Source organism: Canis lupus, chromosome 30 (genome assembly GCF_003254725.2).
Source record: "Canis lupus dingo isolate Sandy chromosome 30, ASM325472v2, whole genome shotgun sequence".
NCBI lineage: Eukaryota > Metazoa > Chordata > Mammalia > Carnivora > Canidae > Canis > Canis lupus.
In genome coordinates, this window is record NC_064272.1 from 10,592,078 (window position 1) to 10,620,056 (window position 27,979).

Sequence of the window (27,979 nt, forward strand, 5' to 3'; positions counted from 1 at the left end):
GAGGGCATCCCATTAGTTCAGAATCCAAACCCCATGGCAGTGGGTGGGAATTGGGTGTGGAGTATCATAAAATAAAGAGGGAACCACAAGGAGACTAGGGGAAACAGGAAATAAAACTGTGGTAAGAAAGAGCAATAGGAAAGGAAGCATGTGGGCTATGACTTGACATGACTAAAGATCCCTAAGAGAAAAAGCAAGGTCTCCCTTTTCCTCTGCTCACCCTATACCCAACCATGAGACTGGTGAGAGGATAAGAAGGTTAACCCTTACAGTGCTGGCATGTCCCTGATTCTGCCAGCAGGAAACACCATTAAATCCAGCAGCAAGAAGAAAAGGCAGTTCTTCATGGGAGGCTACTGTTGATTCCTACCAGAAGAGAAGGTTAGAGTGACATTTCCAGTTTTGGATTCATTACAAAATATTCCTATCCCTTCACCATCTCCCCATAGTAGTGTTGAACTTAGGGATTTAATTCAAGGTCAAAGAGAATGAGAGAGGTCAACTGCCTTTGACCTTAACCCCATCTTCATTCCTACCAAGGATTAACTCAAAAACCATTTATTGAGAGCATCCTATGTTCTAAGCATTATACCAGGACATTAAAATTCTCTATGCCCTGTCCCTCCTTCACATGCTCCATTTCATTTTTTTAAAGATTTTATTGATTTATTTGAGAGGGAGACAGCATGAGAGGGAGGGGGAGAGAGAGAGAGAGAGAGAGAGAGAGCGAGCATGAAGGGAGGGTGAAGGGCAGAGAAAGAGGGAGAAGTAAGCTCCCCTGAGCAGGAGCCAGATGTGGGGCTCAATTCGGGGATCACACCTGAGCCTGAGCCAAAGGGAGACACTTAACTGAGCCACCCAGGCACCCTCACGTGCTCCACTTTAAAAGACAGATGCGCAAGTCCAGAAAAATCTGTCAAGGAAAGAGGTCCAGGGCTGACTGGGAGGTTAAGTATATACAGGCATCCATACAATAGCCTCCAACCCATTCTCAGACTGAAATGGGTTTTTCTCTTTTACCATGTTTTCTCTCTACCATGTCCTGGTACTAAAGACCCAGGTCTGGCTTAGGTCAAGGGCCCTTACACCAGAAGCTACAGTAGGAAAAAATTCTGCCTAGATCCATAATCCATGAGACTATCTTAAAGACTTACATTTGAATCAGAACAATCTGGTAGTTCCACTTCTGCACACATACACCTACAGTAATAGTTCCTAACTGTGATTATGCTGGTTAGGGGACATTTGGTAGGAAGCATTTTTGGTTGTCACAGCTAGGAAGGTGCTATTGGTGTCTGATGAGTAGAGGCTGAGGACAATGCTTAACAGCTTTAAATTCATAGGATACTCCCCCACAACAAAGAATTACCCAGTCCAAAATGTCAGTAGTGCTGAGGCTGAGAATTTCTGCTGTAAAAAAACTCTCCTGCATAATAAGACATGGGCAAAGATGTTCATAATCTCACTGCTGATAATGGGAAAAACTGAAAACTCAGAGGTCACAAGTAGAATGGATACAGTGTAGAGTGGATACAAATGATAAACAGCAATTTTTAAAAATGAATTGAAGATGTAACAATATGAACAGCTTCCAAATGCAAACAGCAGACATACACATGCAGTACAATTCGGTTTGCATAAATTAAAAATATTATATATGTTTGTGACTGTATACATAATTAGTAGGAGTCTAAAAATATGGACTGGAAAGAGAGACACTAAATTCAAGATAGTGGTTACCTCTGAAAGTGGAAATTGAGAAGGATTTGAGTGGAACTTTACAACCCTTATCTGTAATGTTTATTTCAACTTTTAAAATATCTGAACCAAATACACAAAAGGTCAACATTTGTTAATACTAAATTGCAGGGATACGGGTATGCTGTTCGCCCCCCCCAAAAAAAAAAAATTGAGTCACCCAGGAACAATTTTTCACATTCTCCAAAAGTTTTCAGAAATAATAACCAATGACTCTAATGAAAGGCACAAACACCTTAAGTAGATAGATTTAGTCTTTTTTTTTTTTTTAGATTTAGTCTTACAGACTTTTTAAATAGTCTTCAACAATTATTTTGTATTTTTATTTTAAACCCTGCCATTGCCAAGTGGGATTTGCAGCTTTGATTAGAAAGTTACAGCTAACCTTTATGACCTTCTGCTTGTCTCCACTAGTCAACCACAACATGCTCCTTCTACTTAACATTTCCAGTTGTTTACTACAGATCTTATACATACACTGCCCCCTCCTGATGAATAAGCTGTTTCTTTGAGCTCCTTTTTAGTGACCTGACCCAGTTTCCATGATTTGTGCCATCCCCGACGTCCCTATATAGTTTAAACAAGAAGAATTTCGTTGCACCCTTTATCCTTTATCCGAAGCAGGGGCTTTCGCTCATGTCTAAGGTTCCTAATCCTTCACCGTTTTGCGCATGAAGTCCTTCCTGGTTTTCTACTGAATGTATACAGTCATTTTCCTGAAATTCTATTATGACTTTATAACAGGGGATGGTAATAGAACGCGGAAGAAGAGTCTGTTCACAAGTAGGGGCTAAAGAGAGACAGAATGGCCTATATTCATAGTTACCAAAGCAAGGATAGAAGCCTGACAGAAAGAGCCATGAAATAAGCCAGGACTTCTTTAGATGTACCTCTGAGCAGGGCTGGGACTTCATGTGGTACCCCAAGAGCCACTCCCCAGTTTTCTGCGCCCTTCTCCGCAACCCCCTCTCCCTCAATACTTCGTTACAAAGCAAAAGAAAACTTCACAGTCCACAAAGGGCTAAGGGCAGTCTAACTCCGGCCTGAATCCAAGCAAAAGGAAGGGGGAAAAGGGAGGGTCGGAGGCGGGGAGAAGATAGGTAAGGAGAGAGGGTGGGGCAGGTGGGCAATCTGGGAAACCCCTATGTTAAATCGGATCTGAAGAGGGGGGTGGAAGGGAAGGGAAACTGTGTAACTTCTTTCTCCCTTCGGATTCAGGGCTGTCTGCAGTAGTCCTCTGATTTCCTTAATGGCCAGGCACCCAGCGGAGGGCACCATCAGCCGCGAAGGGGAAACGTCAATACAGCGCAGGCAGGAATATGTCCAGCGTCGCAAAACTTCTCAGGCCACCAACCCCTGCATCTTCTTCCTAAATTCCTTCCCTGGGATGCAACGCTTACCTCCTACACACCCATATCCTGGCACTGATGGATTGTGCTTAATGCCCTTGTTCCATCAACCCACCCACTCCTACTTCTTCCTTTCCCTGATTTGCTAAAATGACTTTCCACCGGCACCCCCCCTCCCCCATCACTGATCAACTAATCCAGTTAGCAATCCCACTGATGCCCTCGCTCAGCGATCCCCCAGCATCAGACAAACCCTGCACACCCGCAGACGAGTCGCCACGCTGGGCCACAGAGTTGCGTGGAACCCGCGAAGGTCCCCAGGAGGAACCAACGCCTGAGACCCCCGCGTCCTCGCGCCGGCCCTCTCCGGGGTCCCCGCCGGCCCGCAGCGACCCGCCCCCCTCCTCACCCAGACCCGCGCCGCACGCAGGGCGCCCTCCTCCTCCCGCAAACCCTCGCCCCGCTCCCGGCTCCCGCGGACCCCTCGGCGCCTGTCCTCACGCGGCTCCCGGCCACCGACACCGCGCCCCGAGGCGGCTCCACCAGCCTTCGCCCGCCCCCGCCTCACTCTCCCTACGCTGACACCGAGGCCTGCCCGCTGGGCCTCTTTCCCAGGCTGCCCGCAGCCGGCACGGACCGCGGCCCTCCGCACCCCCGCGCCCGCACCCCCCAGCCCACCCCCGCGGATACCGCCCCCAGCCCCCAGCCACTCCCCCACCGCCCCCGGCCCTCGCTCACCCGCCTCCCTGCGCTCGCGCAGCCGAACCTGCCGTCAGCGACCCCTGACAGCCACCCAATCAACGCGCGGCTTCCCCGAGCTGTCACCAATCAGCGGAGGGCGCGCACCGGCAACAGAGTCAGGCTGCGTTGGCCCGCACTTCTGCGTGGAGGAGGGTGGCCTCTAGTGGCTGTGGGGCGGGAGTGCAACCTGATGCTCCCCTTCCTCCAATTCCTGGCTGCGTCGGCACGGCCCAGATGCTTGGTTTAGACAGAGACTTCCCAGCGAGACCAAGAGCAGGGAACAAGCAAGATGCAGAGAAAGAGGTACGAGGTACGTGCCACTGCACGTCCTTGAGACCAAAACCAGGTTTTCCGTTTGCTTTTTGAAACAAAAGGAGTATGACCTGCTTAGGGAGCCAATAAATGTAGATTGAAAGTGTTAACAGATGTAGAGGCGTTACAGGTAGACTGGAGACAAAAAGGGACAAAGAGAAAAACAAATCAGAAAGTTAAGGGAAGGAACAAAGAGACTTATTTATGGCGGAGTCAAGAAAAGATGGACTTGGAAGACTGGACAAGGCGGTTCCCATCTCCACAGTGGGCGTGGTCTTAATCCCTGCAGCCTTGGAACCAGACAAATCTAGGTTTGAATCCTGGCCTTGCCTTTCATAGCTGTGTAGCTTTGGACAAGTCACTGAACTTCCCTCAGCCTCCATTTCCTCAGCTGTAAGAGTGATTTAAAAATCTAATCATACGGTACTGGTTATATGAAAGCATTTTGTTTTCTTCGCATTTTTATTCTTATCTTTTCATCCTTACTTGGGGTTTCCCTGGTCAAGACAATCCCAAATTCCCTGTTTCTTCTCTGCAACCTTAGGGATCACACCACTTTTTCAGTCAGGTGCATCATTATATTGACCCCAAGGCATCCTGAATGAGATAGAGATGATTCTAAGGACCATCCATCCCTAAGGGAAATAGAATCCTCCCTAGTTCTGCTCAGGCTCATGTCCTCTCCACCACTCCAGCCCTTCAAACAAGTTACTAACTTGTCTTCTCACCCCCCTGAAAAATGTAGGCTCAGTCCCTGGTCATCCACTGGAACAATCCAATTCAATAAAATTACACATACTAGAGTTCCTTATAATTATAAAGCACTTTATAAATGCTAAACAGTATTGATATCATTATCATTAAAGAAGTCAAATACATGTATTACTTCTTGCGTGCCGTGGGATAATTTTTTAAAGTGAGCATTAATACATCATGTGGCTGTTAGATGCTCACAGAATAAGAAAAGTACACACATACATGTCTTTTCTCAGCAGAGCTAGTATTCAAATTTGGACAGCTAGTCTCCAAACTTGAATGCTTTCTCTAGTCCTCTGGGCAAGTCTTATTTTTCCTTCTGTAATTCTCTCTTCTCGTTTCCTACCTCTTTAATCTTAGTAACCACCCTCTCAAACAAATAACAACCCTACTGCTCTGGAAGATTATCTTCCTTCTTTATCTGGGTAGATATATACCATTCCAAGTAATTATATTTGCTTCCTCATAACTACTCCTTAACTTAGACAACGAGCCCAGGGGTAACATTTTCTATCTCCCCAAAAGGGACTTTAACTACAGAACTCTATCCTTTGATAATTGCTCTCCTACCAGAAGAAGGAATTAAGTGACAGACACAGAAGAGAGGTGGATGGCTCTTAAGGATACCCACAAAGTATAGGAGTAGAGGAGTGGGGTCTCATCAGTGGGGCCAGAGAACAATGTGAAGGGAATTTCTCTTTCTCAAATAAGATTTCCAAGTATCTTACTATCTTGTGGGTATGCCAAGACAGCTGAGAAAAGGAACTAACACCACCATGCCTACCCCACCTTAACTGACTTTCTATACTGAAGTCCCACATCTATCTCTATATTGGCTCCAGTATTCATTCTCTTTCCTGCCAGGACAAAGGTCAAGTCACACCTAAGTCACATTTTGAGGTCTGGGTACACACCCTCTCAATTCTGAATACACACCTTGTGAGGAGAGAGGACAGAGGACCAGTAGGAAGGCAGCGATTCCCTGGCAACCTTATGCCCTTGAACACCACTCCGCCTTACATTCTGGATTAAACAGCATTAGGGAGCCAAGAGAGGCAACACTTGTGGTGGTTGGAGACCTGTGCCTGCCTGTCCCATTCCTATACCTCGTCATCTTACCACACCCTTCACTTCTCCTTATGCTCCCCTCCAGTCCAGGAACTGGAAGCTACAAAGAGGGAGCAGAAGGGAGAGGCGGAAGAGAAAACTAACAATTCCCTGTCCAACCCCAGCTCCATACCCAGTGCAACCAACAGGTAACAGGTAGGCAAGCTTGCAGAGAATACTCAGAGGGAGTCCTGTGGGCAGCAAATAGTTCTGAACAAGGATAAAGCTTGAAGAATTAAAAGATCAAAGGTGAAGTAGAAGCTCCGGAGGAGGGTTGAGGGGAGAAAAGCTGGAGATCATGAGAAGTGGAGGCAGGACTTACGGCTTCAGTCTTGGGAGCGGAGTGGGGGTAGAGAACACAATATAAATGGGGTAAGAATTAATGTTTCTCTGGTTCCTCTCAGGGAATTCTTATAAGAATAGCTCAGGTGTCGCAGGAGGGCACCTTGGTCCTCTTCCTGGTTTTAAGGAGAAGGTGACCTTGAGCCACCCAGTGTCTTTTCCTGTGCCTGTCTCTGCGTGCTCTCTTCATGTCTTTCTCCGGTATCTGTACTTCTTTGGCGGTTTCTCCCGCGGCCGCCTCCCCTGGGCATATGAAGAGGTTGCAGGGGAAGGCCGAAAACTAGAGAAGGTTGTGCAATGTCACTTTCACACTCAGAGTGACGAATCGGGTTCCCAGTTAAATGGAGAGGCTTGGGGGAAGGGTGTTCAGCTTTCTCGGGTCCCCTTGGGTGCTGTCCTGTACTTGGTGCTGAAATCTGGGCGACCTCATCCCAGGTGGGCCCGCATCCCCGGCCTACGGCGGGGAGCTCCCGGTCCCTATTCTACCTGGCGGTGCTTCCCACCTCTGCCCTCGCACACCTAGCGCGGTCGCAGGCGGAAAGGCGGGGCCTGTGGGAGCCCCACCCCTGGAGACTGCGGCTGGGGCCTCCCTCTCCTCCACCGCCCGCCGCTAGCTCATTGCGCCTCTCCTGCAGTCCGGTTGGAACCCGCTCCCTCTCCCGCTCCAGCCTCCACTCCGGCCCCCATTTCGGCTCCAGCTTCGCACCCAGTTCCGGCCCTCAGACCTCCTGGTTGCACCCTCCCTCCCCGTTCCTGCCCTGCGCCAGCTCCCGCTCCGGGATTGAATAGCCGGAACCTCAAGCCATGGCTGGTCCCTTCTCTCGTCTGCTGTCCGCGCGCCCGGGGCTCAGGCTCCTAGCTTTGGCTGGAGCTGGGTCTCTAGCCGCTGGGTTTCTGCTCCGCCCGGCACCTGTAAGAGCCGCCAGTGAACGACGGAGGCTGTATCCCCCAAGGTATCAGTGTCTGAGGCGCAGCGGTGTGTGTGGGGGAGGTGGTGACAGGAACGAAGATGGGGATGGAGAGGAGGACCTGGGCAACAGAGAAGGGTTATAATCACGAAGGCTCTGGAGTACAGTGCTGTACAATCTGGAAACGTCAGTGGATTGGGGATTGAGGCCAAAACCGTGAGGCTAACGCATTCCTGGGGACCTGTAACCCGCAGTCTCCGCCCCCAAGCCCGCTCGGCCCTGAGTTCTGGCTGCACCCACTCTGCCCAAATCCCTAATTGAGAAACCAGGAACTATCCTTTTCGCTTTCCTCCATCTCCTTTCCTGCTGTTTCCCCTAATTTCCTGAATTCCCGTCCTTGGTCTTTCCCCTCCCCCATCCCTAATGTTGTGCTAATGGTAGGAAAGAACTGAGCAAATCTGGGGGAATTGAGCCCGCCAGACAAAGGAAACTGGAACTGTTGGGAAAGAATAGACCCTGAAAGTCCCTAAAGAGATTACCAAGATTTAGCCTCCCTCTAATCTTCCCTTCTCCTAAGGAGCAAAGCTAGACATGGCTAACTGGATAGCTCCCATCTGACTGCACTGGGTCTAGGCCCCCTGTGCCCTCTCTCCATGGTTACTGGGTACCCCCTCCCTAGCGCTGAGTACCCAGACCTACGAAAGCACAACAACTGCATGGCCAGTCACCTGACCCCAGCAGTCTATGCCCGGCTCTGCGACAAGACCACACCCACTGGTTGGACGCTAGATCAGTGTATCCAGACTGGCGTGGACAACCCCGGCCACCCCTTCATCAAGACTGTGGGCATGGTAGCTGGAGATGAGGAGACCTATGAGGTAGGGGGCCCCCAGAGTTTCCCTGATGACCCAACTCATCTTCCCAGTAATCCCAGCTCGTTCCCCCAACAGACCCTTCACTTTCCCTTAAGGCTGGACCTTCCATACTCATGTTTTCTGACCCAGTGAAATCAATCCACGACTAAGGCCCTGAAAGGGATCCCCTCTCTTTAACCACCCTCTCCCTCTTAATTCCCCATCAGGTATTTGCTGAGCTGTTTGATCCTGTGATACAAGAACGACACAATGGATATGACCCCCGAACAATGAAACATACCACTGACCTGGATGCCAGCAAGGTAGGTCAGATATTCCGCTTCTGATTTGCATTGCCTTATGTACAACGCTCTGTTTCTCCAATCCCTTCACCTTAATTGCTTCCTGACTCAGAGTCATTAGACTGCTGAGCTTTTAGTCTTGGTGCGGGGGAAGGAATTGTATCTTAAGAAGCAGCAGATATGGAGAGAAGGTGGATGAGAAAGACCATACCCCAAAATAAGCAGTTTGGGGAGGGTTCATATTGCCCCCTTCATTTGGAGTACTTGCCCTTTGGACTTCTTCCAATGCATGCAGTGAGGATCCTTACAGTTCTTAAAGTCTCTCCTTTCCCCAGGGCCCTCAGTTCCCACCCACTGTGTTTCTGTGACATATATTAATTTCTCTTATTCCCTAGATCCGTTCTGGCTACTTTGATGAGAGGTATGTATTGTCCTCGAGAGTCAGAACTGGCCGAAGTATCCGCGGACTCAGTCTCCCTCCGGCATGCACTCGGGCAGAGCGACGAGAGGTGGAACGTGTTGTAGTGGATGCATTGAGCGGCCTGAAGGGTGACCTGGCTGGACGTTACTATCGGCTCAGTGAGATGACAGAGGCTGAACAGCAGCAGCTTATTGATGTGAGGGGCGTTGAGAGGGAGTTGGGTTAAGGAAGCAGATGGAAAGAAGAGTCAGAGGGGAGGGTTGGCCAGATGAGACAGAGGCCCAGAGGCTACTGTGAAGATTCTTAAACCAAGTCCTTTTACTTGCTTCAGGATCATTTCCTATTTGATAAGCCTGTGTCCCCATTGCTGACTGCAGCAGGAATGGCTCGAGACTGGCCAGATGCTCGTGGGATCTGGTATGAGGCTTAACTTACCTTTTTTTGTCCCCATGTCCCTTACGTGCCTCTTATTCCTCTATCTCCCCCAGTTCTTGACCTGCCTCTTGATCCCTGTCTTTCCCTCTTTTCTACTCTTCAGGCACAACAATGAGAAGAGCTTCTTGATCTGGGTGAATGAGGAGGATCATACACGGGTCATCTCCATGGAGAAGGGTGGCAACATGAAGAGAGTGTTTGAAAGATTCTGTCGAGGCCTCAAAGAGGTTGGAGAAGAATGTATAAGGGAACTAGGTGGGAGGACATAAGGAAAACCCAAAGACCATACCACCTAATTTATCAACCAATTCAGGACACTTTTGATAGCAAAAGGGATCACCATCAATCATTGCAGGACAATATATTAGGACTGTCCAGGGAAAACCAGGAAATATGGTCACCCAAGAATAGAAGATAGAAAGAATGTCACGAGTCCAATGTAGTAAATAAAGCAGTTGCCAGATAAGACAAAAAGAATAACTGAGATAGTGGGTCAGTGCCTGGAATGTGTGGAGTGTGCAGATAAAGAAAAATCTGAACCTGGATCATTGCAGGGAATGAAAGCTTGGTATGTTCATGATTTCAGTGTAACCAAGGTTGGCCTTTGCTCTGAATTCTGTCTTTCTTGCTAAAGTATCATGTCTGGTTTTAAGCTGAGAGGAGGGGGGAGACCAGGGAAAATGAAAGATGGAATGGCTGAAGTTCCAGAATGTGTGGCTCTACTGAATCTTCAATCTTATATGGATTAGGTCTCTATATTCTATTCTAGATTAGAAATCCCCATAAACCCAGTTCTTATTGTGTATTCTCATATATACAATTCTATTTTGGACTCGTAAAGACAGAGAGCTCTTCTTCTTTTAGATTCTAGCTAGGAACTTTTTATTGTTTTTGGCAAATAACAGATAACATATTCTGACTGTAAGTGGTAGGGAAGTGCTTTTCAAATAATATTCCTCAGGTTTCTCATCTGTGAAATTAGTATAATAAGGCTTCCTACATTTTATGTTGTTGTGGGGATTAAATGAGAAAAAGGCATGTAAAATGCCTGGCCTATAATCAATGTTCAATAAGTGTTACCTCCCATTATTATTTTTCTAGATGGAAGAGTTTCCCCTTGTTCAACATGTAAAATAATCCCCCATGCCATGGTTTTTTCCTAAACTATGAACAAGATCCCCTTTACTCACATTAGGTAGTTTTCATGTCCATCACTTCAGCAGATCCCCTGTCTTTTGAACTCTAATGGTCACCTCCATGATTAGGATGCTCAAGTGAAACAAAACACCCTTTCCACAATCCCCTTCCCACCTCATCAAGCATACACATAACTCTGAGTGCGGCTCTTCTGGACTGTTTTCACCTTTCTCTATGACTTCTCACATGTGCTCTCTCCACAGCTAACAGAAGGCTCTCTTGCCTCTTCCTGTTGCAGAGCCTACACCCTCATTTTATGTGTGAAAGAACCCTTCCAAACTCCAGCCTCATTAGCAAAGCAAAGATAATCCATGCATGCTGAGCTCATTAAATAATCATTCCTTTCTCAGTTCAGTTTACCACCTCCACTCATTTCCCTAGATCATCCTGAATGCATCATTCTCCCAAGTTTCTCTTCTTCCACACACAATATACTTTTCTGTAATCTCACCATTATAGGCTTGCAACATCAAAATTACCTTGTATGTGTGATAATAACAAAGCATTTACACACACACAGCACTGTCATTTTTTCATAGCCCAAGTTTCTGGTTCTAGAGTTCCTGTAGGTCTGGTTAAGGGAGGGTTCACGTATCCCTGACTTTTCACTAACAGCGACTTTGTGGACTCAGGTGGAGCGGCTGATCCAGGAGCGTGGCTGGGAGTTCATGTGGAATGAGCGTTTGGGATACATCTTGACCTGTCCGTCTAACCTGGGCACTGGACTTCGGGCAGGAGTGCACATCAAACTGCCCCTGCTAAGCAAAGTAAAGGAGTTGTGGGGTTAGAGTGGGGTGTGAATGAAGAAGGTGGCTGTGTGTAGATGGGAGGGTGTGGGCATTTTGGAAAGGAGCCAGACACATTGTGGCTTAGAAATATTAGGGGAAAGAGTTCTGAGCAGGTTCAAAGCTCTTTCAGGTAAAATCAGTCTCTGCCCCAATTGATCCTGCCCTTAACCCTGTGCCCTCCCCTCTAGGACAGCCGCTTCCCAAAGATCCTGGAGAACTTAAGGCTCCAAAAACGTGGTACTGGAGGAGTGGACACAGCTGCCACAGGCAGCGTCTTTGACATCTCTAATTTGGACCGACTGGGCAAGTCAGAGGTGAGATCCTTAGGGATTAGGGTGAAGAGAGATATAGGTCTGTGGGGGTTGAGCTATGACGGTGAGTGAACCCCAGGAATCTGAAATGAAATTCAGGTTGAGTGGGGAGGAGCCTGGAAATGAGTGCCTAGAGCAGGCAAATCAGCACTAAAGAAGGAAACTCAAGTTATGGGAAGCAGAAATCAAGGGTTAGTGTCCTTCAGGTGGAGCTGGTGCAGCTGGTCATCGATGGAGTAAACTATTTGATTGATTGTGAACGGCGTCTGGAGAGAGGCCAGGATATCCGCGTCCCTCCACCTCTCGTCCACAATAAGCATTAACTCCCCATTCCCCGAAGATGACTCAAGATCCCCAGGACTTCTATCCATTCTAATGTGGCCCATTCTACTTGCCCTGGATGCCCCTAACTCCCTTCTGTCCTAGTAAAGACTCCTTGCTATGCTCTAGTTGTCTTTGTTATTTCTAATGGTTGGGGTGAGGAGGGACTAGCCTCCAGGAAAGGAAAAGAAGCTGTGGGGTTATTTATGATGAAAAGAATACTCCAGATAAGGCATGCCAGGAACACTGATTCTCAGGTGGGTGGAAAGCATTAGCATTTTACCCATATTCCCCATTGGCTCCCTGAGGATAATTAGAATGCGTTTCCATTTGCACTTTATTAAAGTTTCTTTCTCAATAATCTCTCTCTTTAACTGTAGAGACAGGTTCATATCAGGTTGCCAAGGAAGCAGATGGTCAATGCCATGGCCCAGGAGGGTTGTGACCAGTCCTGAAGGCCCCAGGCTGTGCTTCGACCTATAATGAGACAGAGTGAGAGGAATATTACAACTCTTTTCCCCAGGAACCATTGATATATGGAAAATATATGCCTAGACCCCTTTACACCAGGGATCTCCCTGAGTGGGTTCTATGAGATAGCACCAAGTTCCAGGCCAGATCCTCAGTCAGGAGTTGGAGGGTCAGGTTATGCATTTGGAAAACTCACCCTGCTGTTCTGGGCTCTCCTTCCCTTCATGCTGGGCCCATACAACAGCTCGTCGCTGCTCAGGACTCAGAAAGGCCATTTGTTCAGGAGTGACAGCCATAGCCTGAACACTTGTGAGACTAGATAGCTGGGTGGGGCTGAACACCACCTGGGGGTGAGGATAGGAATCGGTATAACCACTCTAGCCCCCACTGGGCCCTGGCTCTTTTTGGTCACCCCACATCCCAGCCCATCAATACATACAGCAAATTTAGGAGCAGGGATGACAGAAATAGCAAGAGGGGTAAGACCCTGGATCTGTTCCTGCAGCAGTGCTGAAAGAGCCAGGTCTGGGATCCCTGCTGTTGAAGCAAGTGGGATAGGCATCTAAACATTGTCTTGTATAGGCTTTCCCCCTTCTCTTCAAACCTATAGACCTTCTCCAACTTCCCAAAATACCCTACCATACATCTTTCCAAACACATCTCCAACCTCTAAATACCTTCTCAGACTCCCACCTTAAGAATTCCAGAGCAATCCTCCACCCAATCCAGCTGTCCTGCAAAAACCAACCACTGACAACTAGTACCAGCAGTGGTCCAGCTTCCCTACCTGCTATTGTGCCAATTTCAGTGAAGATCTCAGGCCCCCAGTTGCTGACAGGGCCAAAACCACCAGGCAGCACAAGGAGCTGGGCCAGAACTTCCAGTTGCTCCTCAGAACACTGGAGATGCAGATTGCCCAGGAAGAGAGCTGCTTGGCTGTGGAAAAGTGGGATTGGAGGAAGAAAGATTCAGCCACAGTGATAGGGTCCATAGTTATGAGATGGGAATATAGATGGCTTCAAATGAGGTCCCTTTCTCCATGGGACAACCCCATGAGTCTATCTTTATATTGTCACCACCACCCACACCCTTCCCTTCACAAGTGACCTAAATTCCCAACTGCTGATATGCTGTAGCTCCTCTGGCCGAAGTCCACACAGCGTGTAACCCAGTGCAGTCAGGTGAAGGAAGTCCAGGTGGCTCACATGCCGGCCACTCTGCCGCAGGAAACTGGAGACCACAACTCGGAGCTGAGGTGGGGACGGAGGGCACAGAATAAGGAAATAAATGGGGAATTCATGGATGAGGAAGTGATTAGGGAAGTGACAAGTGCTACTGGATTACATACTTATATTATTAAGACCTGAAGATCCAATAGCCATGGGGGAAGTTGAGGATCCAAAAAAGAGAAGGCCAGGGGAAGATAGGCAGGAGGGAGCTTTATATGTTCAGGACCTCAAAGCGAATCAATCACAGAGTCCCTAACACCACAAGTACAGGGTATTTAAAAATAGAAAGAATGGCCAGACAGGGTGATGGAAAAAAATTCCTTGGGCTTTAGGTGACCTGGGGGCCAGGCTCTGTGGAATGGACATTTGGAAAGTAGTAGGAAAAGGGAAGGTGTTACCTGGATAGAACTCCAGCCATCTATCTGCCCCAGGGTGCTCAGCACTCCCCAGTCCACTAGGATCAGCTCCTGTAGTTCCCGCTCTCCTAGACCTATTAAGAGCCGACTCAGCTGCAGGATCTGCTCAGGACGGAATCCCCGGGGAGGACCCCACAACTAGGAAAAAGAGAGGAACAATGTGAATGGAAAAGCATTGGTCTAGGAGTCAGAATGATGGATCTTAATCATGTCTCTGACCTTAGCTGTATAACTGTAAGCAAATTATTTGCCTCTCAGGATCTTTAGTTTCCTCAACTGTAAAATGAGGATTGGATTAATGTTCCTCCAAGGTGTTACTGAAAGATGCTAGGGAAGAATAGCAGACTCTAGTCCATGAGTTCTAAACTTTTGTGTACACCAGACTCAGTGGGAATGCCTGTTAAAATGCAGATGCCCAGAGCTCTCAGAAGATTCTTCAGTGAGTCTAGCACAGGACCCTGGCATCAGCATTTTAAAAACCTGTTCTCTGGATAATTCTGATACACTGTAAATTTTGGTAACCACTGCTTTCTTCCCTCTCTCCACTGTACTAGCTTCCTTTCCTCTATATTCATCCCCTCTGACTTCCTAGTCAGGATCCAAACTCTAATTCTTTAATCTCCTATTTTTCCCACTTCTTACCCAGTTATCCATTCTCTTGTGTCCCATACCATACCCAACCAGCTTCCTCATGTTGGCCTCTCCATCCCTAACCTGTTTTGCCTTGCCCATTGCTGCCCGTAGTTCTTCAGGACCAAGTCCTGGGTCTCCTGCAAATAATGCCAGGCAGTCCTCAAAGTCTGAGAGCTCCATCTCTGCAATCTGGGTTGCTGACCAGGCTGCTGGGAATGTTCCCCGTACATCTGCACAATTTGGCACAGGTTCTGAAGCGGGAAGGCAGGCATAGGGGGTCAGTGTAGAATTAAACTATACCCAGAGAGATATCTATAGATTGAATGACTCCTCCAACCTTTGGATAGGGCAATGTGGACAGTAGGGGCCAAAGGATTACTATATTGTGAGAATTATAGGACTCAAAGGATATTAGAGCAAGTGACTAGAGAGGACAAGCCCCTCATATAAATGGAAGACTGAGGGGGGTTTCCTAAGGGTTTCATGGCAGGTCTAGATCAGATCCTAGGTCTCTGGCCCCACAGTGTCTCCTTCCTACATCCTAAGCATCTTCCCAGCAGACAGCTTCATGCTCTAGCATTGAGCCAAGCCTAGAGCTGGGTTACTGTTAACAGGGATAAGAGAATAGGAAAAGGGAAGTCCTGGGCTAAAAATGCAATGGGTTCTAAATTTCCAGAGCTATAGAACCCTAGAACTAGAAAAGACATTGAAGATCATCACTCTAACCACTGTGGTTTATGGATTAAAAAACCCAAGCCCAGAGAGCAGAAAGTGTGCAAATCTGCTCAAAGGGCACAGCATTCCTAGAGCCCAGACTTCTGATTACATTGCTGGAAACTCTTTCCTATATACCCTGATAGACATATGAATATTTGGGTAGTTTCACCTGAGAGATCTTCTGCAGTAGGTCGTACAACCCCAGCTACCAAGGCTGCTTTCTTGGGAGCAAGCTGTGGCGTCCCACATAGCTGTCCAACTCTGCTCTGCTCCCAGCTCTGCTGTTTCTCCAGGAGCCGCTCCAGGGTCTCTGGGCCCAAGGCTTCCTGTGTGAGAAGGAAGATGGAGGGTGCAGAGACCTGGGGAGGTCAGGGCCAGCTGTGGAGCTGTAATTCCAAAGTCCTGTTTCTTTTTAGCAGTTTCCCCCAGATTCAGACTTCACATCCCTTGCCCTCAGCCTCCTTGGCCTCAGCTCCCCAGAACCAGGTCACCAGTCCCCTTTGCTCTTACTCCCTCCCTTCTTCCTTCACCTCACCCTGGGGATCAAGGAAATAGCTTCAGTAGACAGAGTGAGTACTAGGCGTCCAGCTTGCTCTACTTCACCCTCGCTCCACAACTCTGGCTTCCTAGGGGACAGGAAGAAGATAGGGGCTGAGATGCTGAAAGAACTGTGAGGGAAAAGAAGGGGAAAAGGGGACATGCTAGGACTAGGGACTTAGGGTTCCAAGGAACCTTGAGCATATTGAATGAGCTGCTACTGATGATGGTGGTTAAGAGGGTGGGTATAGGATGAGATAGAATTGGAAATTCCCAAAGTTTCATACCCCAGAATAGGCTCCTGTGATAGGAGCCATCCCAGCTCTGTGGCAAATGGCTCTCCTAGGCAGAAGCCCTGCAGCTGATTGAGATGGGCCAGCAGGATCGGTAGGGGGATCCGTCGTGTACTCTCTATCCCCAGGAATCCAACCAAGGGACCTAAGGTCTCCAGCACTTCCCTTGAGACTGTTGTCTCCTTTGGAGCCTGGAGAGGGACATCAGGCCTTGGGACAATGCATTTTTGACTCAGAGGACCAGACTCTTTGATCAAGACACCAAAACCTTTGATTTTTCTCTCCCTCCATCTCCCAACTCAAGACCCTATGATATTCACTGCCATTGTTCACTTTCTTAAATAATGAGCCCAGATAGGAGGAGGCAAAAAGGCTAGGAGATGGAATCCAAGGGATTTCTAGGACTCCAATGAATGTGGACAAGAAATATGAAGGCATTCCATTCCAAGGAATGAAACCTAAAGGTAGATCTAGGGGCTAGGGCCTTGTGGACAAGAACCTGTTTAGCAGCAAAGGAGTGGGGGTGAGCCTAGAAGACAGAGAGCATTGTCTGAGAGGTAAAAATTGTCCAGGCAGCAGCTCTGAGTCTGGTAGGTTGGACTCTTACCAAGTTTTGTAGTGCCCTCTCTGCCAGGGCTACCCGGTGGAGTGGGGTCAGTGCCAGCAGCTGCTCTGGAGCTCTTCGTACCAGCTCCACCATCAACATAATAGATTCATTGGACAGTCTATCCATCAAATAGATCCTATAGCAATTTGACAACAGGGGCACTCAGAAATGAACCTTATTGAAAAGGGACCACAGAATGCCATATTGCCCAGACACATCAGACCAAACCTTATGGTCCTAGACAGGATCTGATATTAAATTGCTCCAGATGCAATTCCCACCATAGTGTTTAAAGGGAGAGAACAATAGGAGTGACATATTTCTAGTCTTCCTGAGAAGAAATGACCAATGAGTCTACCATCTCATGGAACCAAAAGCCCCAAATATTAAATATCATTAAAATTTCCCCCCATTTTATAGATTAGGAAACAGGCTCACAGAGTTGGTGGGATCTTACTCCCAATTCCTCTTTTCCACAGTGGCACCCTTCCTCTACTTGTGAGGAGGTCCTCTCTTATTGGCATAGTGCTACACAGATTACCAAGTTCTTCTTGGTGTTCTCTCATTTGATCCTTATGACAAAATCTTGAGGTAAGACAGGTATTTTTCTTACCGCTCTTTCATAAATGAAGAACTCAGGTCTTCCAGCTCATGGTCTAGGATCTTTCACCTTATCTAGGTCCTTGGAATTCTAATTTATCTCCACAAACCAATAAATTTAAACAGATTTGAATGGCTTTTTTTAAGGTCCCTTTGCCCAAAAAATCAGAAGTGATATTTTATACTCTTATCTAGGGTTGCCAATTCTGGAACTGGAACTAGGCCACGTAGCACAAACACCAAAATCTGTGGAAAGGCCTATAAAAATGGATGGAGTCAAGTGCTTTTACCATCACCTCATCCCTAGAAAGACTAACACGATCCTTTTTCTACCCTGACTTACAGTTCAGATGGCAATGGGGTAGGGATGAGGGTAAAATGGAAAAAGAAGCCTATGTGAGAGATACTCATAAACTCCTAGAGTCTGTGTCAGGAGGACTCAGGTTTATGAGTTTTCTCTCCCCACAATCCTCAGCCACACTTGAACATGCTCTACAACATTCCTGCCACAGGACCATCCAGCCTAGGCTTGAACAGCTCTTGAATAGTTGATGTTGGGAATTAACTACATCAATTTTCCTTATATTTTGCAAAAATCTGATTTTTATCCACTGGTCCTTGTGATGCCCAATACGGCCATTCAGAAACATGCCAATGTATCTTTTATTTGGTAGCCTTTGGGGTATTTGAAGGCATTTACCATATCTCATACATATTCTCTTTCTGTATGCCACTGAACACAGTGACAACATGTTGCTTAAGCACACTACAATCCTCTAGGGCAGAATTGGACCATTGCCTCCCTCAGTTTGGATATTCTATCTCTATTAATGTGGCCTCTATTATATTATGACTGCTTGGCAGGCCACATCACAATGTTGCCTGCACCCTCAGCTGTCCCATGTTGAGGCCATGTTCTGGGAGCCAGTCAAAACATAGAGCAATTTTGAATAGAATCCTCCACTTTGGGCTATCATTGATGTCAGGGTACCACCAGACAGAAAACCACTACCTTAAGGGCACTTCCTAAGGGCAGATCTTCTACCTCAAGTTGAGACTTTTAAGAAGCCAGAATCTGTAGTCATAGCACTTACGGTGAATCCAGAAGTAGCTTGGTGTCTAGCCCACTCAGTTCTGACCCCAGGGTTGCCAGCTCTGGCTCTGGCATGGTCATCTTCCGCTGTAGCTCTGCCCAGATACAGGCTCTCTATAGGGTAGGGTGAGGAAACAAGTCAGGACAGAGTTAAGCACAGGAACTGGATTCTGTACCCAGGGTTCCTGCCTCCCTGCTCCAACTAATGCCTCCCTGCTCCAACTAAGCACCCCTCTCACCAGGCTCCCTCGAACCCCAGTGGGTAGCTGATAGATCATGTGCACTACTTCAAGGAAGTCTGCCATCAAGTTGATCTGCTGCAGAAACTCACACGACATGCCCCCTGCCAGGGTGCCCAGAGCCCTGTAGATGTGTGGGTAGATAGATGCTCATTCAACACATGCCATGGTCTGTCTGCTCCTTGTATCAACACTCTCGACACAAGTGCAGATGTTCACTTATGGTAATTTATAGTTTTGAGAAATCTTTTTCCATAGATATTCTCATTGGCTCCTCACATCATCACTGCTTATCAGAGAGGAAAAGAAACATTCACAGAAGTCAAGTTTGATATTCTCAACATCATTCTATTACAAACATGATAAACTGAATCTAGAGCTACGTCTTCAGATTCTGAAGTCTGTGATTCTTTTACTGTGGGTGGGAGTTAGGTGACACTTACTTATTCTTGTTTATTACTGCTTAGTCGTGGTTCTGAGGTCACTTTGAACTAAACTGACAACAGCAAATGTCTATTGGGAGCTTGCATGGGGCCAAGCACTATATTAAGTACCTTGTATGCCTTATCTCATTTGATCCTCACAACCACATCCTATGAGGTAGGTACTATTTTAATTCTCATTCTACAGAAGAAAAAACCGAAGCTTAGAGAGGTTAAGTGACTTGCCCAAGATCACTAATACATGTTCAGGCTGGCACTGAACCCAGGTTTTCCGTATTCCTTAAACCAGTCAGGATATGTGTGATGCTGTGGGAGGGCAAGAGGGTAAAGGCAGGAGGAGCCAAGAGAAGGCCCACAGACTGGGACTATGCATCATTCATCTGCACATCTCCCATTGCTTATCCTGTGGTATATGGCACATGGTTAAGTGCTCAAAAAAATGTTAGTCAAATTAAACTCACTGCTCAGCACAAGCTACTCACTGAAGATTCCTGAGTGTCAGGTTGGTGGGCACTTGCATCTTCTTCCAGAGAAACTGTGCCTACAAGAGAAAAAAGAAGAGCAGCTCCCCAGCAGAGATATTTACCCAAGGACTTAAGGGGCCTTGGACCCCATCCTGCTTCCTCACCCTGTGGGTCCCACCAGCCTCCTACTCTCCCAAATGCACACTCCTCTCTGAAAGAGAAAGAGAGAGAGAGAGAAAGACAGAGAGAGAGAGAGAGACAGAGAGCGAGCAGAAGGAAAGAGCAAAGCAAATCACATTATAAAGGATGCTTGGGATAATGTACCCAATTTAGAGCTGATGTGTAAAAGAGATGGAACACAGAGGGTAGTTCTGGGGTAAGTGGGGAGAATTACCTGCTGCTCAGACCAGGGCAGATCCCGGTAGCGCCTTCGGTTAGCCAAAAGAGCTGCGGAGTCCAGCTGCAGCAGCTTTAGTGGGAGCAAGGGAAGCAGGCAGTCTGGCCAAGTGGTGGGGATGGGCTGCTGTGGGGTTTGTAGCAGTGTAGTGATAGGTAAGAGGGGCACCACAGGATCAGGAAGGGACCAAAGCTAGGATAAGGGTAGATGGCATGTGCCACTAGAGCAGTGCACACCTGAGAACCTTTATATAAAAGATGGCTGTGCTCAAGTATTGCTGCTATTTAGGCACCTGCTGAACTAAAGTCCCTTAGTCTCTCTGAGCTTTGTTCTCTTTCTCTGAAAGCAGGCCTAGAAGATTTCTCAGACCCTTCCAGCTTTGGGCCAGTATGGATCAGAGCTGCTAATGTGTTGGTGGGCACAGAACCAACATGGACTCTCAGGGCCACTGCCAGGGGAGTGTGTGAGGCAGCACCAGCCATAGGAAATTGCCTTGGGACATGGAAAGGAGTTTAGCTGGGAGATCCCACACATACCTGACCAGGGATACACACAGCTGCGCTGGCACCTGTTGTACCTATGTTTTTAACTCCGTCTTTCACCTGCATGAGAATTGGCAGTGTGTGTATGTGTGAGTGTGTGTGTAAGGAAGTGGGGAGGTTTGAGGTTTGGGAGGCCTTCCCTGGCCACAGGGAAGATGCCCTCCTTCTTACCCAGAGCCCACATCCCTGAGTGTCTCATCCTCCCTGCTACTCCCATACCCGGAAGGTCTGCAGCAACGCTGCGGTCTGGCAGGCTGAGAGGCGTGATAGTTCAGGGGCCAGGCAGGAACAAGCCCCAATCAGAACTCGCCGAGGGATGGCCTGGAGTGTCTGGGAGCTGAGGCCTGGCAGCAGAGGGTGCAAAGAGCAGAGTTCCTCCAGGGAAAGCTGGGGAGCAAGAGAGACAAGAGTCCTGAAGAAGAGAGGCAGGGTGGTAGGGAAGACAACAATCATAGTATAGCAAGGCGGCAAGTATGAGGAGCTTAGCAGGAAGAAAGGGGGTAGATGCAGGGGCCAGGGAAAGGGGGACAGGAACCTCTGGGGGATGTTGAGAAGTTGCTGCTACTCACATCATGCCTAGGGAGGAGCCGCCCAAGCAGTAAAACAGCCTAAAGTAGAATAGGACAGGAATCAACAGCTCTCAGGTCCTGGCAGCCAGGTTTTTAAACAAGTCCCCAGGGCCTACCCTCCAAAACTTCTAGCTCCCTCTGTACACACACCCCCCCACACCCGTGACTAGCCTGGCTCTCTGCTCTTCTTGATCAGAGAAAGGGGGATAAGGTAGTCCTCCTTGGGACAGAGAGAAAGGGGGCTCCAGAGGACCTGATGGTATCCCTGGTTCCCAGGGGTGAAGGATAGATGCCAGATAGTGAGATAGGCCCACCTGGGCAGGTGTGACACTGGTTCCCTGCAGAGCAGGAAGCATAGCTCTAAGCTGGGGCTCTGACAGCTCCTGCAGGAAGCGGAGGCCCAGCTGAGGGAAGAGAGGGGCCCAGACTCGCAGCTCCAGGGGGCTCAGCACAGCTCCTCCAGATGAACGTAACACTCCCAGGAGTTCATATGCCACCTGTAACCAAAGAAGGTTTGGGACTGGAGAGAAAAGACAAGTGAACCTTAAGCTTCTTGTCTAATCCCACATCTGGATTTCCCAGGGCCTGGGCTAGGGCTTAGAACCAAGGATGGTATAGGGACAGATTGGGTTTAAGATGTCAAAGGGTATGTTTGGGGTGTCATAGAATATAGGGTCAGGAAGAGGTGCTAACAGATAAGAATGACCATGGACAAAGGAAAAGAGGAGGCAGAGGTCAGGGGAGGGCTAGCATTGTGGTGCTCAAACTTGGTTGAGATGACCGGACCAGTCTTTGACACAGACCCAAGGAAAGCCTGGAGTCTTGTAGGCCTCTGCCAAGGAGCTCACCCGTCCTTGTGGGCTGAGGGTCCCGTTGGCCGCACATTCCAGCAGCCCCCGTTCTACTGGCCCCATTGGATCACTCAAGGGTACCAGGCTCTGCAGCTCCTCTGGACTCAGGAAACAGGCGAGGGGCCCCAGCCTGAGAAGGGCATCGAAGCTGGCCTTCATGTGGTCACAGAAGCTGGCACTAAGGTGGGGACCATGTTGGTACACAGAGTAGGCACTCTGACCACTAAACTAAGAAATATGGGTGCCATAGATAGGCCTCTGTCCTGGAGTCTTATACTGCTGGGGGCCACTGCCTACTTTGTTGCCCCTTCCTCCCTTGGACCCAAACCCACCATGGTAGCTTGGCCTTCATTACTGGTCCCACAACCACTCACCTGCGTACCTGCTCCTCTCCATCCTGGACACTCTGGTTCACCAGGCTTCGTAGCACATGTCGGGCATGCCCTGGCCCAAGACCTGCTGCTGGCCAGCTATCCTCTAAGGCCTGGATCTGAGATGAGGAGGGCCAGCTTGTGTTGGGGTCACTGTGGGACACTTGTGGGGAGGAGCTCACCAGGAGACATGCTATTGACTCCTGGGCTAGTCACGTTAAGATGATCACATCATACCTGATGAGGGCTGAGCTGCAGAAAGTTTTCCAGAGGGAGGTGGGGAAGCAGGGGCAGCACTGCCCACAGTAGCTCCTGAGACCAGGCAGGCACTTCCCCGAATAGCTCAGGGGCCAGCAGTCGCTTTGCAAGAGCCTCTTTCTGTTCAGGCCTCATTCCTGGACTGTAATCCCGGATGGCAGCCAGGCTGGGGAGAGTAATGGGTCTTAGCCCTTGGCCTTGTTCCAAACTGTTGTCCCCCCTGGCTCTCTGCAGCCCTACTGTCATAGACAAGAAGGAGACTCTCCCTAACTATAACAGAGAGGATCTCAGTAAGGGGCTGCTCTAGGCTGGTTGGATTGGTCTGACCCTGACAGGATCAGGAGTGGTGTGGGGTCCTTACACACTATCATTGGCCAACAGGGATGGTGGGAAGCGCATCAGATCAGAGACAGCCAAGAAGGGGATGAGTGGTGACAGGTCAATGAAGAGCTGGGAGGTGAGGCGTGGGTACCGCTGGAGCAACAGGGCGGTCAGGCGACCCAGGGCCTGCTCCTCTGATGGTGGTACCTGTGGGGACACAGAAATGGATGCTGGCTCAAGAAATACTCAGTATCGTTGCCATCTCCTCTCAGGTTCCTCCTTCAACTGGGCAAGCCCTCTGCACACTGGGCTCCAGGTATTCTTGATTCCCAGATTTCTCCCTCCACCCTTGTTCCCCTTCTCTCAATGCCCACCTGCAGCTGGGCCCAGGAACGGTGCATGAGCGTCAAGAAGCCCTGAGCAGCCTCCCTCTCTGCTGAGAGCACCAGCTGCTGGAGATTTTCTGGTGGCATATGCAGGTATGCCTAGGGGGTGAGAGGTTACTGTGGAAGAGGCCTCACTGGGCAGCAGCCTCAGGCCATGCTTGTTACCCAGTCCACCCATGTGCCCCTCCGTCTGTTACCTGCACTAGAATCTGCAGGGCCCAAACACTCTTCTCCCTCTGGAGCAGGTCCCATAGCACAGGCTGGTGGGGAGACAGACAAGATGCCAAAAGCTGTCTCCTCTGTTCCTCCTGAAGCTTCCCCAGGCACTCCAACTCCACTTGCTAGGATGCTTGTCCTTCCTCTGAAGCTAGTATGTGTGTCTCCTCGGATATTAAACTCTTTTAGGCCAGGGATGATGTCTCTAATGTCTCCTGTATCCTTTTCCATGCCAGGTCCATTGCTGGCTTAATAAATAAGTACTTGGAGATCTGAACCAAATTACTACGAACCTGTCTAATCTCATTTCATTGGATGTAGGGCTTGAGAAAGATGGGTCCTAACATGGAGTAAGGATTCTTCCCATATCCTACAGAACTTAGCACAGTACCTTACTTGTAACATGGAACTGTGAATGAATTATGGTATTTATATATTCTAGCCCCTTCACTCTACAGAGAAGACACAGAAACCCAGAAAACCTAAATTAAGTTATTTGCCTAACACTGCACTATTATGTGACATAGTTGAACCCAGATTCCAAGTCTTCCAGTTTGTAATTGCCCTGAATTTTTCTCATTTCTGCCTTATCTTCCTATATTTTGCCAGCCTCCAATTCTCAATTTCTAATTCTACAGAATTAGAACCCTCCAACTTGATCGTTTTCCTTCCTGGAGCAGAAAGGGGGAGAGTCAAAAGGTTAGAAAGAAAAACATGATAAAATTTATTGCATCTTATATATCCTTCTAGATACATAATTCCACAGCATGTATTATCTTATGTAATCCTTACAGCCACCCTAAAAAAGTGGCATCATTATTATCATTATTATATTATTCTCCCCCATTTGTAGATCAAAAAAATATTGCCCAGAGAGGTTAAATAACTTGTCCAAGGTTGATCATGTGAACCCAAGCCTGACTGACTCCAGAGCTATGTGCTTAAGCCAGTATATTATATTATATATTATCCTCTCAGTATTAAAGAATTCATTTGGAGGCCCTTCCTTCTGTTCCAGGGGTTTTCGACTTGGCGGATCACTCACGCTGAAGCAGGCCAGCAGCTCCATCTTGGTTATACCGGAGCTGGGACTGGCAGTGGGTTCAAAGCCCGGTGGGGTCAGCTGTTCCTCCCGTTCCAGGTACTCTCCAACTGTCCGCAGCACACTACGCCGGCCCTCTGGGCGGAAGGCATCCCAGAAGGAGCAGTTGTCTGGGAGACTGGAGAGCATCAAGGCCTGACCCAGCATTCCCTGGGCCTCGGTCCCTCCGGCCCCTGGACCCAGGAGAAAGGTCAGCAGGCGCAGGAGATAGTGCAGGCGTGTGGAATGGGCAAGGGCTGGCACAGAGGATTGACAGCGTGGCAACTGGGATAGCATGCCAAGCAGGAAGGGAGCTGGGGCCAGGCACAGGGGGGATGGTCCCAGTGGTGGCAGAGAGGGTAGAAGAGGACCAAGTAGCCCCTCTAGGAAGCAAGTGTCATTGCCCCCTCGACTTATCCTGCACTGGCCCGCTAGCCAAGGCCAGAAGGGCACCAGGGCTTCGTACATGGTGTCATTGGCACAGACCATCATCAGGAAGCTGCCTCCATCTGGACAGCGTTCCCCACAAGGTCCAACATGGCAGGGTGGGAAGGCAGTGACATCTGGGGTAGGGCCCTGGCACACATGTTGAACCCAAGCCTGATTGCTGGGGGGCACAGCCTGCAGACCTGCCTCTCCACACAGCCGCTCAGCCCACAGAGTCTCATTCTCCAAGAAGCAGCCCCAGAAGACCTCTGGGGTGAGGGGAACAGGGGGCAGGCCTTCAGGACAGTTAGTGGGGGGTGGGAGCAGGCCAGCACAGAGCTGCTTTACCAAGCGGCGATTGGGACCAGACAGGGCTGAAAAGGAGAGGTTGCTACATATTGCCTCCAGGAACTGATCAGGAAACTGGTCATGGCAAGCCTGTAGCCAGCCCTGGGCACCTGGTGCCCATGACACTGCATACCACATGGCTGTCTGGCAGACGGCAGCGGTGCTGGGAGCGGGCTGCGGGGTGGCAGGCTGGGCGTGCTGGCAGAGCAAGTGGATGGAGAAGTTGGAAATGCTGTAGGGTGGCGCTGGGCCTGAGTGGTTCTCGCAGAGGGCCTCCACAGAGATGGCTCGCCGTTGGCGAGGGTTGATGTGGGCTGAGGGCTGGGAAGCCCTGGGCAGAGGCACACCCGTGCTCAGGCAGTGGAGGAGGGCAGGGGGTGGGGGTGGCGATCCAGACAGAAAGCCCAGCGCCTGGACATCCCAGGAAAGGTTGTGCCGGATGCCCCTGGGTGTAGAGGCAGCATCTGGTCAGTCACATTTCGTCCAGTTGAACATTCTGACCCTGGCCCAGAGCCCTGCGTGGAGGTGGCAAGCATAGGCTTTTCAAAAAGGTCCCTGGGAGCATAGGTGTCACTGGTTTAAATACTGGAATGGTCGGGGGTCTCTGGGTGGCTCAGTGGTTCAGCTTCTGCCTTTGGCTCAGGGCATGATCCCACGGTCCTGGGATCGAGTCCCACATTGGGCTCCCTGCATGGAGCCTGCTTCTCCCTCTGCCTGTGTCTCTGCCTCTCTCTCTCTCTCTGTCTCATGAATAAATAAATAGAATCTTTTTAAAAATACTGGAATGGTGGAAATGGGAGAGAGATCTGTCCTGTCAAAGCACAGAATCATCTAGGAGCAGCCCAGCTGGAGTTCCCTCTGTCCACCTGGCTCCCTTCCTTCTCCTTTCTTCATATGCTTTTAGGTAGCTTAAATCCAACCCTTGGTTGGCCTCATATCAGGAAATCTGCCCAGCAACTGAGTAAGTCTAACTATGCTCTGGCACTGTTGTATTGAATAGTAAAAGTGCTCACTTCAGTAGCACGTATACTGAAATAGTAAGGGACAGAAGAATCCAGTCTCATCCTTTCTTTCCATAGTCCATCTTTATTAGGTAACATTTATTAAACACTATGCGGGAAGCACAGTTCTAGGTGGCTTACACATACGGTCTCAACCCGTTCAATCCCTTTCAACAACTCTGTGGTAGCTAATAATTATCTATATTTTATAAGTGGGGAAACTGAGGCAAAAGTAGAGCTGGGATACCAACCCAGATAGTCACATTCCAAAACCACCAAACAACCCCCCTCCCATCAGTTTCCTCCTCTACTCTGGAGTCTGATGACTTCCCAGGCCCAATCAGAACTCCTCTCCTGGTAAGAGAGTTACTTACCATAAGAGCAGCTGCCGAAGGTTGCCTAGGAAGGAAAGAGTAAGAAAGAAGACTACCCCAATCTCACCCCTTCTTTGCCCTGCCACAGCCCAGCCCCAGACCTAGCAGCACTCACCTCCCTGGCACTGCCCATTGGCATCAGGCTCTGGTTGCCCCAGAATGGAGAAGACTTCATTCCGTAGGGAATCAGTGACACGGAGCAGCCCCTCCTGGAAGGCAGCATAGAGCGGGGCCCCCACTGTGCGCAGCAGACCTCCCCAAAGAGCCTCTTCAGAGCCCAGTTCCCCTACTGGGGTGAGCAAACCCAACAGACCCTGCAAAAAGTGGGGTGCTGGCTCCCTCCCATCAAGGCCTGTGGCATTGGTGGGGTCCACACTGGGCTGCACCTGTACCAGGGCCTGCCAGCGTGTACCCTCTAACAACAACAGCAGAGAAGGCAACCAGTCAGCCACCAGGACGCAGTCAGAGGGCCCATCACGGATACAGGGGGGCCGGGTAGGGGTAGGGGGTCCTATGGGAACTAAGGCTCCTAGTAGCACCTCTGCGAGTCCACCCAGCACACCTGCCTGGTGCCCCAGGAAGTCCCTGGGGGTCTGCTCCTGCCCCAGCAGTGCCAGCACATCCCCCAGCAGCCCTAGCATTGGTTCCCAGTCTGGGCTGCCTCTCAGTGTCACTAGGAAGTCATGGAGCCGGAGGGCAGGGGACTGGAGAGGTGGGGGCTCCCCCACAGGTCCCTCCCCCATTCTCCCAGACTCAAAGGAAGAAGAAATATTGGCCAGAAATGCAGAGAACTGTGAGCGACTGAGAGACCCCTGGGGAGCCTGGTCCATAGTGGAGAGCAATGACTTCAGGAGGGAGAGATCAGGGTCCAGGGACTGAATCCCACTAGAGACCAGAGTCGCTGTAAAGAGAGAAATGGGAGATCACTAAAGGGAAAGAGCCTAGAACCCAATTCAGCCCTGCCCTGGAACCTGGTCCTAGCTTGGATCTAAAGATGAGGCGATCTTAAAAAAAAAAAAAAAAAAGAGTGGGGGAGAATCCTTGGGTGGCTCAGCGGTTTAGCGCCTGCCTTTGGCCCAGGGCTCCATCCTGGAGTCCCGGAATCGAGTCGCACGTCGGGCTCCCAGCATGGAGCCTGCTTCTGTGTCTGCCTCTCTCTCTCTCTATGTCTATCATGAATAAATAAAAAATAAA

General features: G+C 49.3%; 5 protein-coding genes across 27 annotated transcripts in view; 2 read left to right on the forward strand and 3 right to left on the reverse strand.

Moving 5' to 3' along the window:
* PPIP5K1 (diphosphoinositol pentakisphosphate kinase 1) overlaps window positions 1–3,946 on the reverse strand; it is a 46,361-nt gene extending 42,415 nt beyond the window's left edge. For 12 of the 21 annotated variants that reach the window (XM_049104269.1, XM_035709152.2, XM_035709149.2 and 9 more), the window contains exons 1-2: window positions 3,846–3,907; window positions 271–366 (exon numbers count right to left, since the gene is read on the reverse strand). The gene's annotated coding sequence lies outside the window, so the exon portion shown is untranslated. Of the gene's footprint in view, window positions 1–270; window positions 367–850; window positions 1,075–3,588; window positions 3,735–3,845 lie in introns of those variants that run through there. The other 9 variants (XM_049104259.1, XM_049104260.1, XM_049104254.1 and 6 more) reach the window with 6 other exon arrangements.
* LOC125754016 (formin-2-like) lies at window positions 234–7,154 on the forward strand. Its single transcript, XM_049103990.1, has 3 exons — window positions 234–242; window positions 3,400–3,963; window positions 6,801–7,154. Exons 1-3 carry the CDS (start codon window positions 234–236, stop codon window positions 7,152–7,154), a joined length of 927 nt encoding a protein of 308 aa, XP_048959947.1.
* On the forward strand, window positions 6,029–12,030 carry LOC112676043 (creatine kinase U-type, mitochondrial). Of its 3 annotated transcripts, none has more exons than XM_025473018.3 (10): window positions 6,029–6,179; window positions 7,001–7,318; window positions 7,953–8,151; window positions 8,355–8,450; window positions 8,825–9,046; window positions 9,182–9,267; window positions 9,389–9,512; window positions 11,115–11,249; window positions 11,459–11,584; window positions 11,788–12,030. In XM_025473018.3, exons 2-10 carry the CDS (start codon window positions 7,170–7,172, stop codon window positions 11,902–11,904), a joined length of 1,254 nt encoding a protein of 417 aa, XP_025328803.1. In that variant the 5' UTR covers window positions 6,029–6,179; window positions 7,001–7,169; the 3' UTR covers window positions 11,905–12,030. The 3 variants fall into 3 exon arrangements, with proteins under 3 accessions (XP_025328803.1, XP_035565047.1, XP_025328802.1); XM_035709154.2 differs by having other exon boundaries at window positions 6,041–6,179; window positions 7,034–7,318; XM_025473017.3 differs by lacking the exon at window positions 6,029–6,179 and having other exon boundaries at window positions 6,934–7,318.
* A 191-nt stretch (window positions 12,031–12,221) lies between these two features.
* STRC (stereocilin) lies at window positions 12,222–26,556 on the reverse strand. Its single transcript, XM_025472027.2, has 27 exons — window positions 26,553–26,556; window positions 24,601–25,874; window positions 23,537–23,599; window positions 23,328–23,438; window positions 22,994–23,160; window positions 22,612–22,798; window positions 22,378–22,493; window positions 22,001–22,181; window positions 21,467–21,649; window positions 21,153–21,191; window positions 20,803–20,970; window positions 20,578–20,643; window positions 20,039–20,167; window positions 19,663–19,721; window positions 18,738–18,861; window positions 18,500–18,612; window positions 16,806–16,941; window positions 16,193–16,389; window positions 15,904–15,994; window positions 15,538–15,694; window positions 14,733–14,902; window positions 14,001–14,156; window positions 13,481–13,623; window positions 13,161–13,309; window positions 12,813–12,910; window positions 12,570–12,717; window positions 12,222–12,379 (listed from the first exon to the last, which is right to left on the reverse strand). Exons 1-27 carry the CDS (start codon window positions 26,554–26,556, stop codon window positions 12,291–12,293), a joined length of 4,518 nt encoding a protein of 1,505 aa, XP_025327812.1. The 3' UTR covers window positions 12,222–12,290.
* On the reverse strand, window positions 26,347–27,705 carry LOC112675414 (stereocilin-like; the record flags this gene model as incomplete). Its single annotated transcript, XM_025472026.2, has 2 exons — window positions 26,347–26,810; window positions 26,901–27,705. Coding segments are annotated over 2 exons (834 nt in total), but the record flags the coding sequence as incomplete, so codon positions are not given.
* Between the last annotated feature and the right edge of the window lie 274 nt (window positions 27,706–27,979).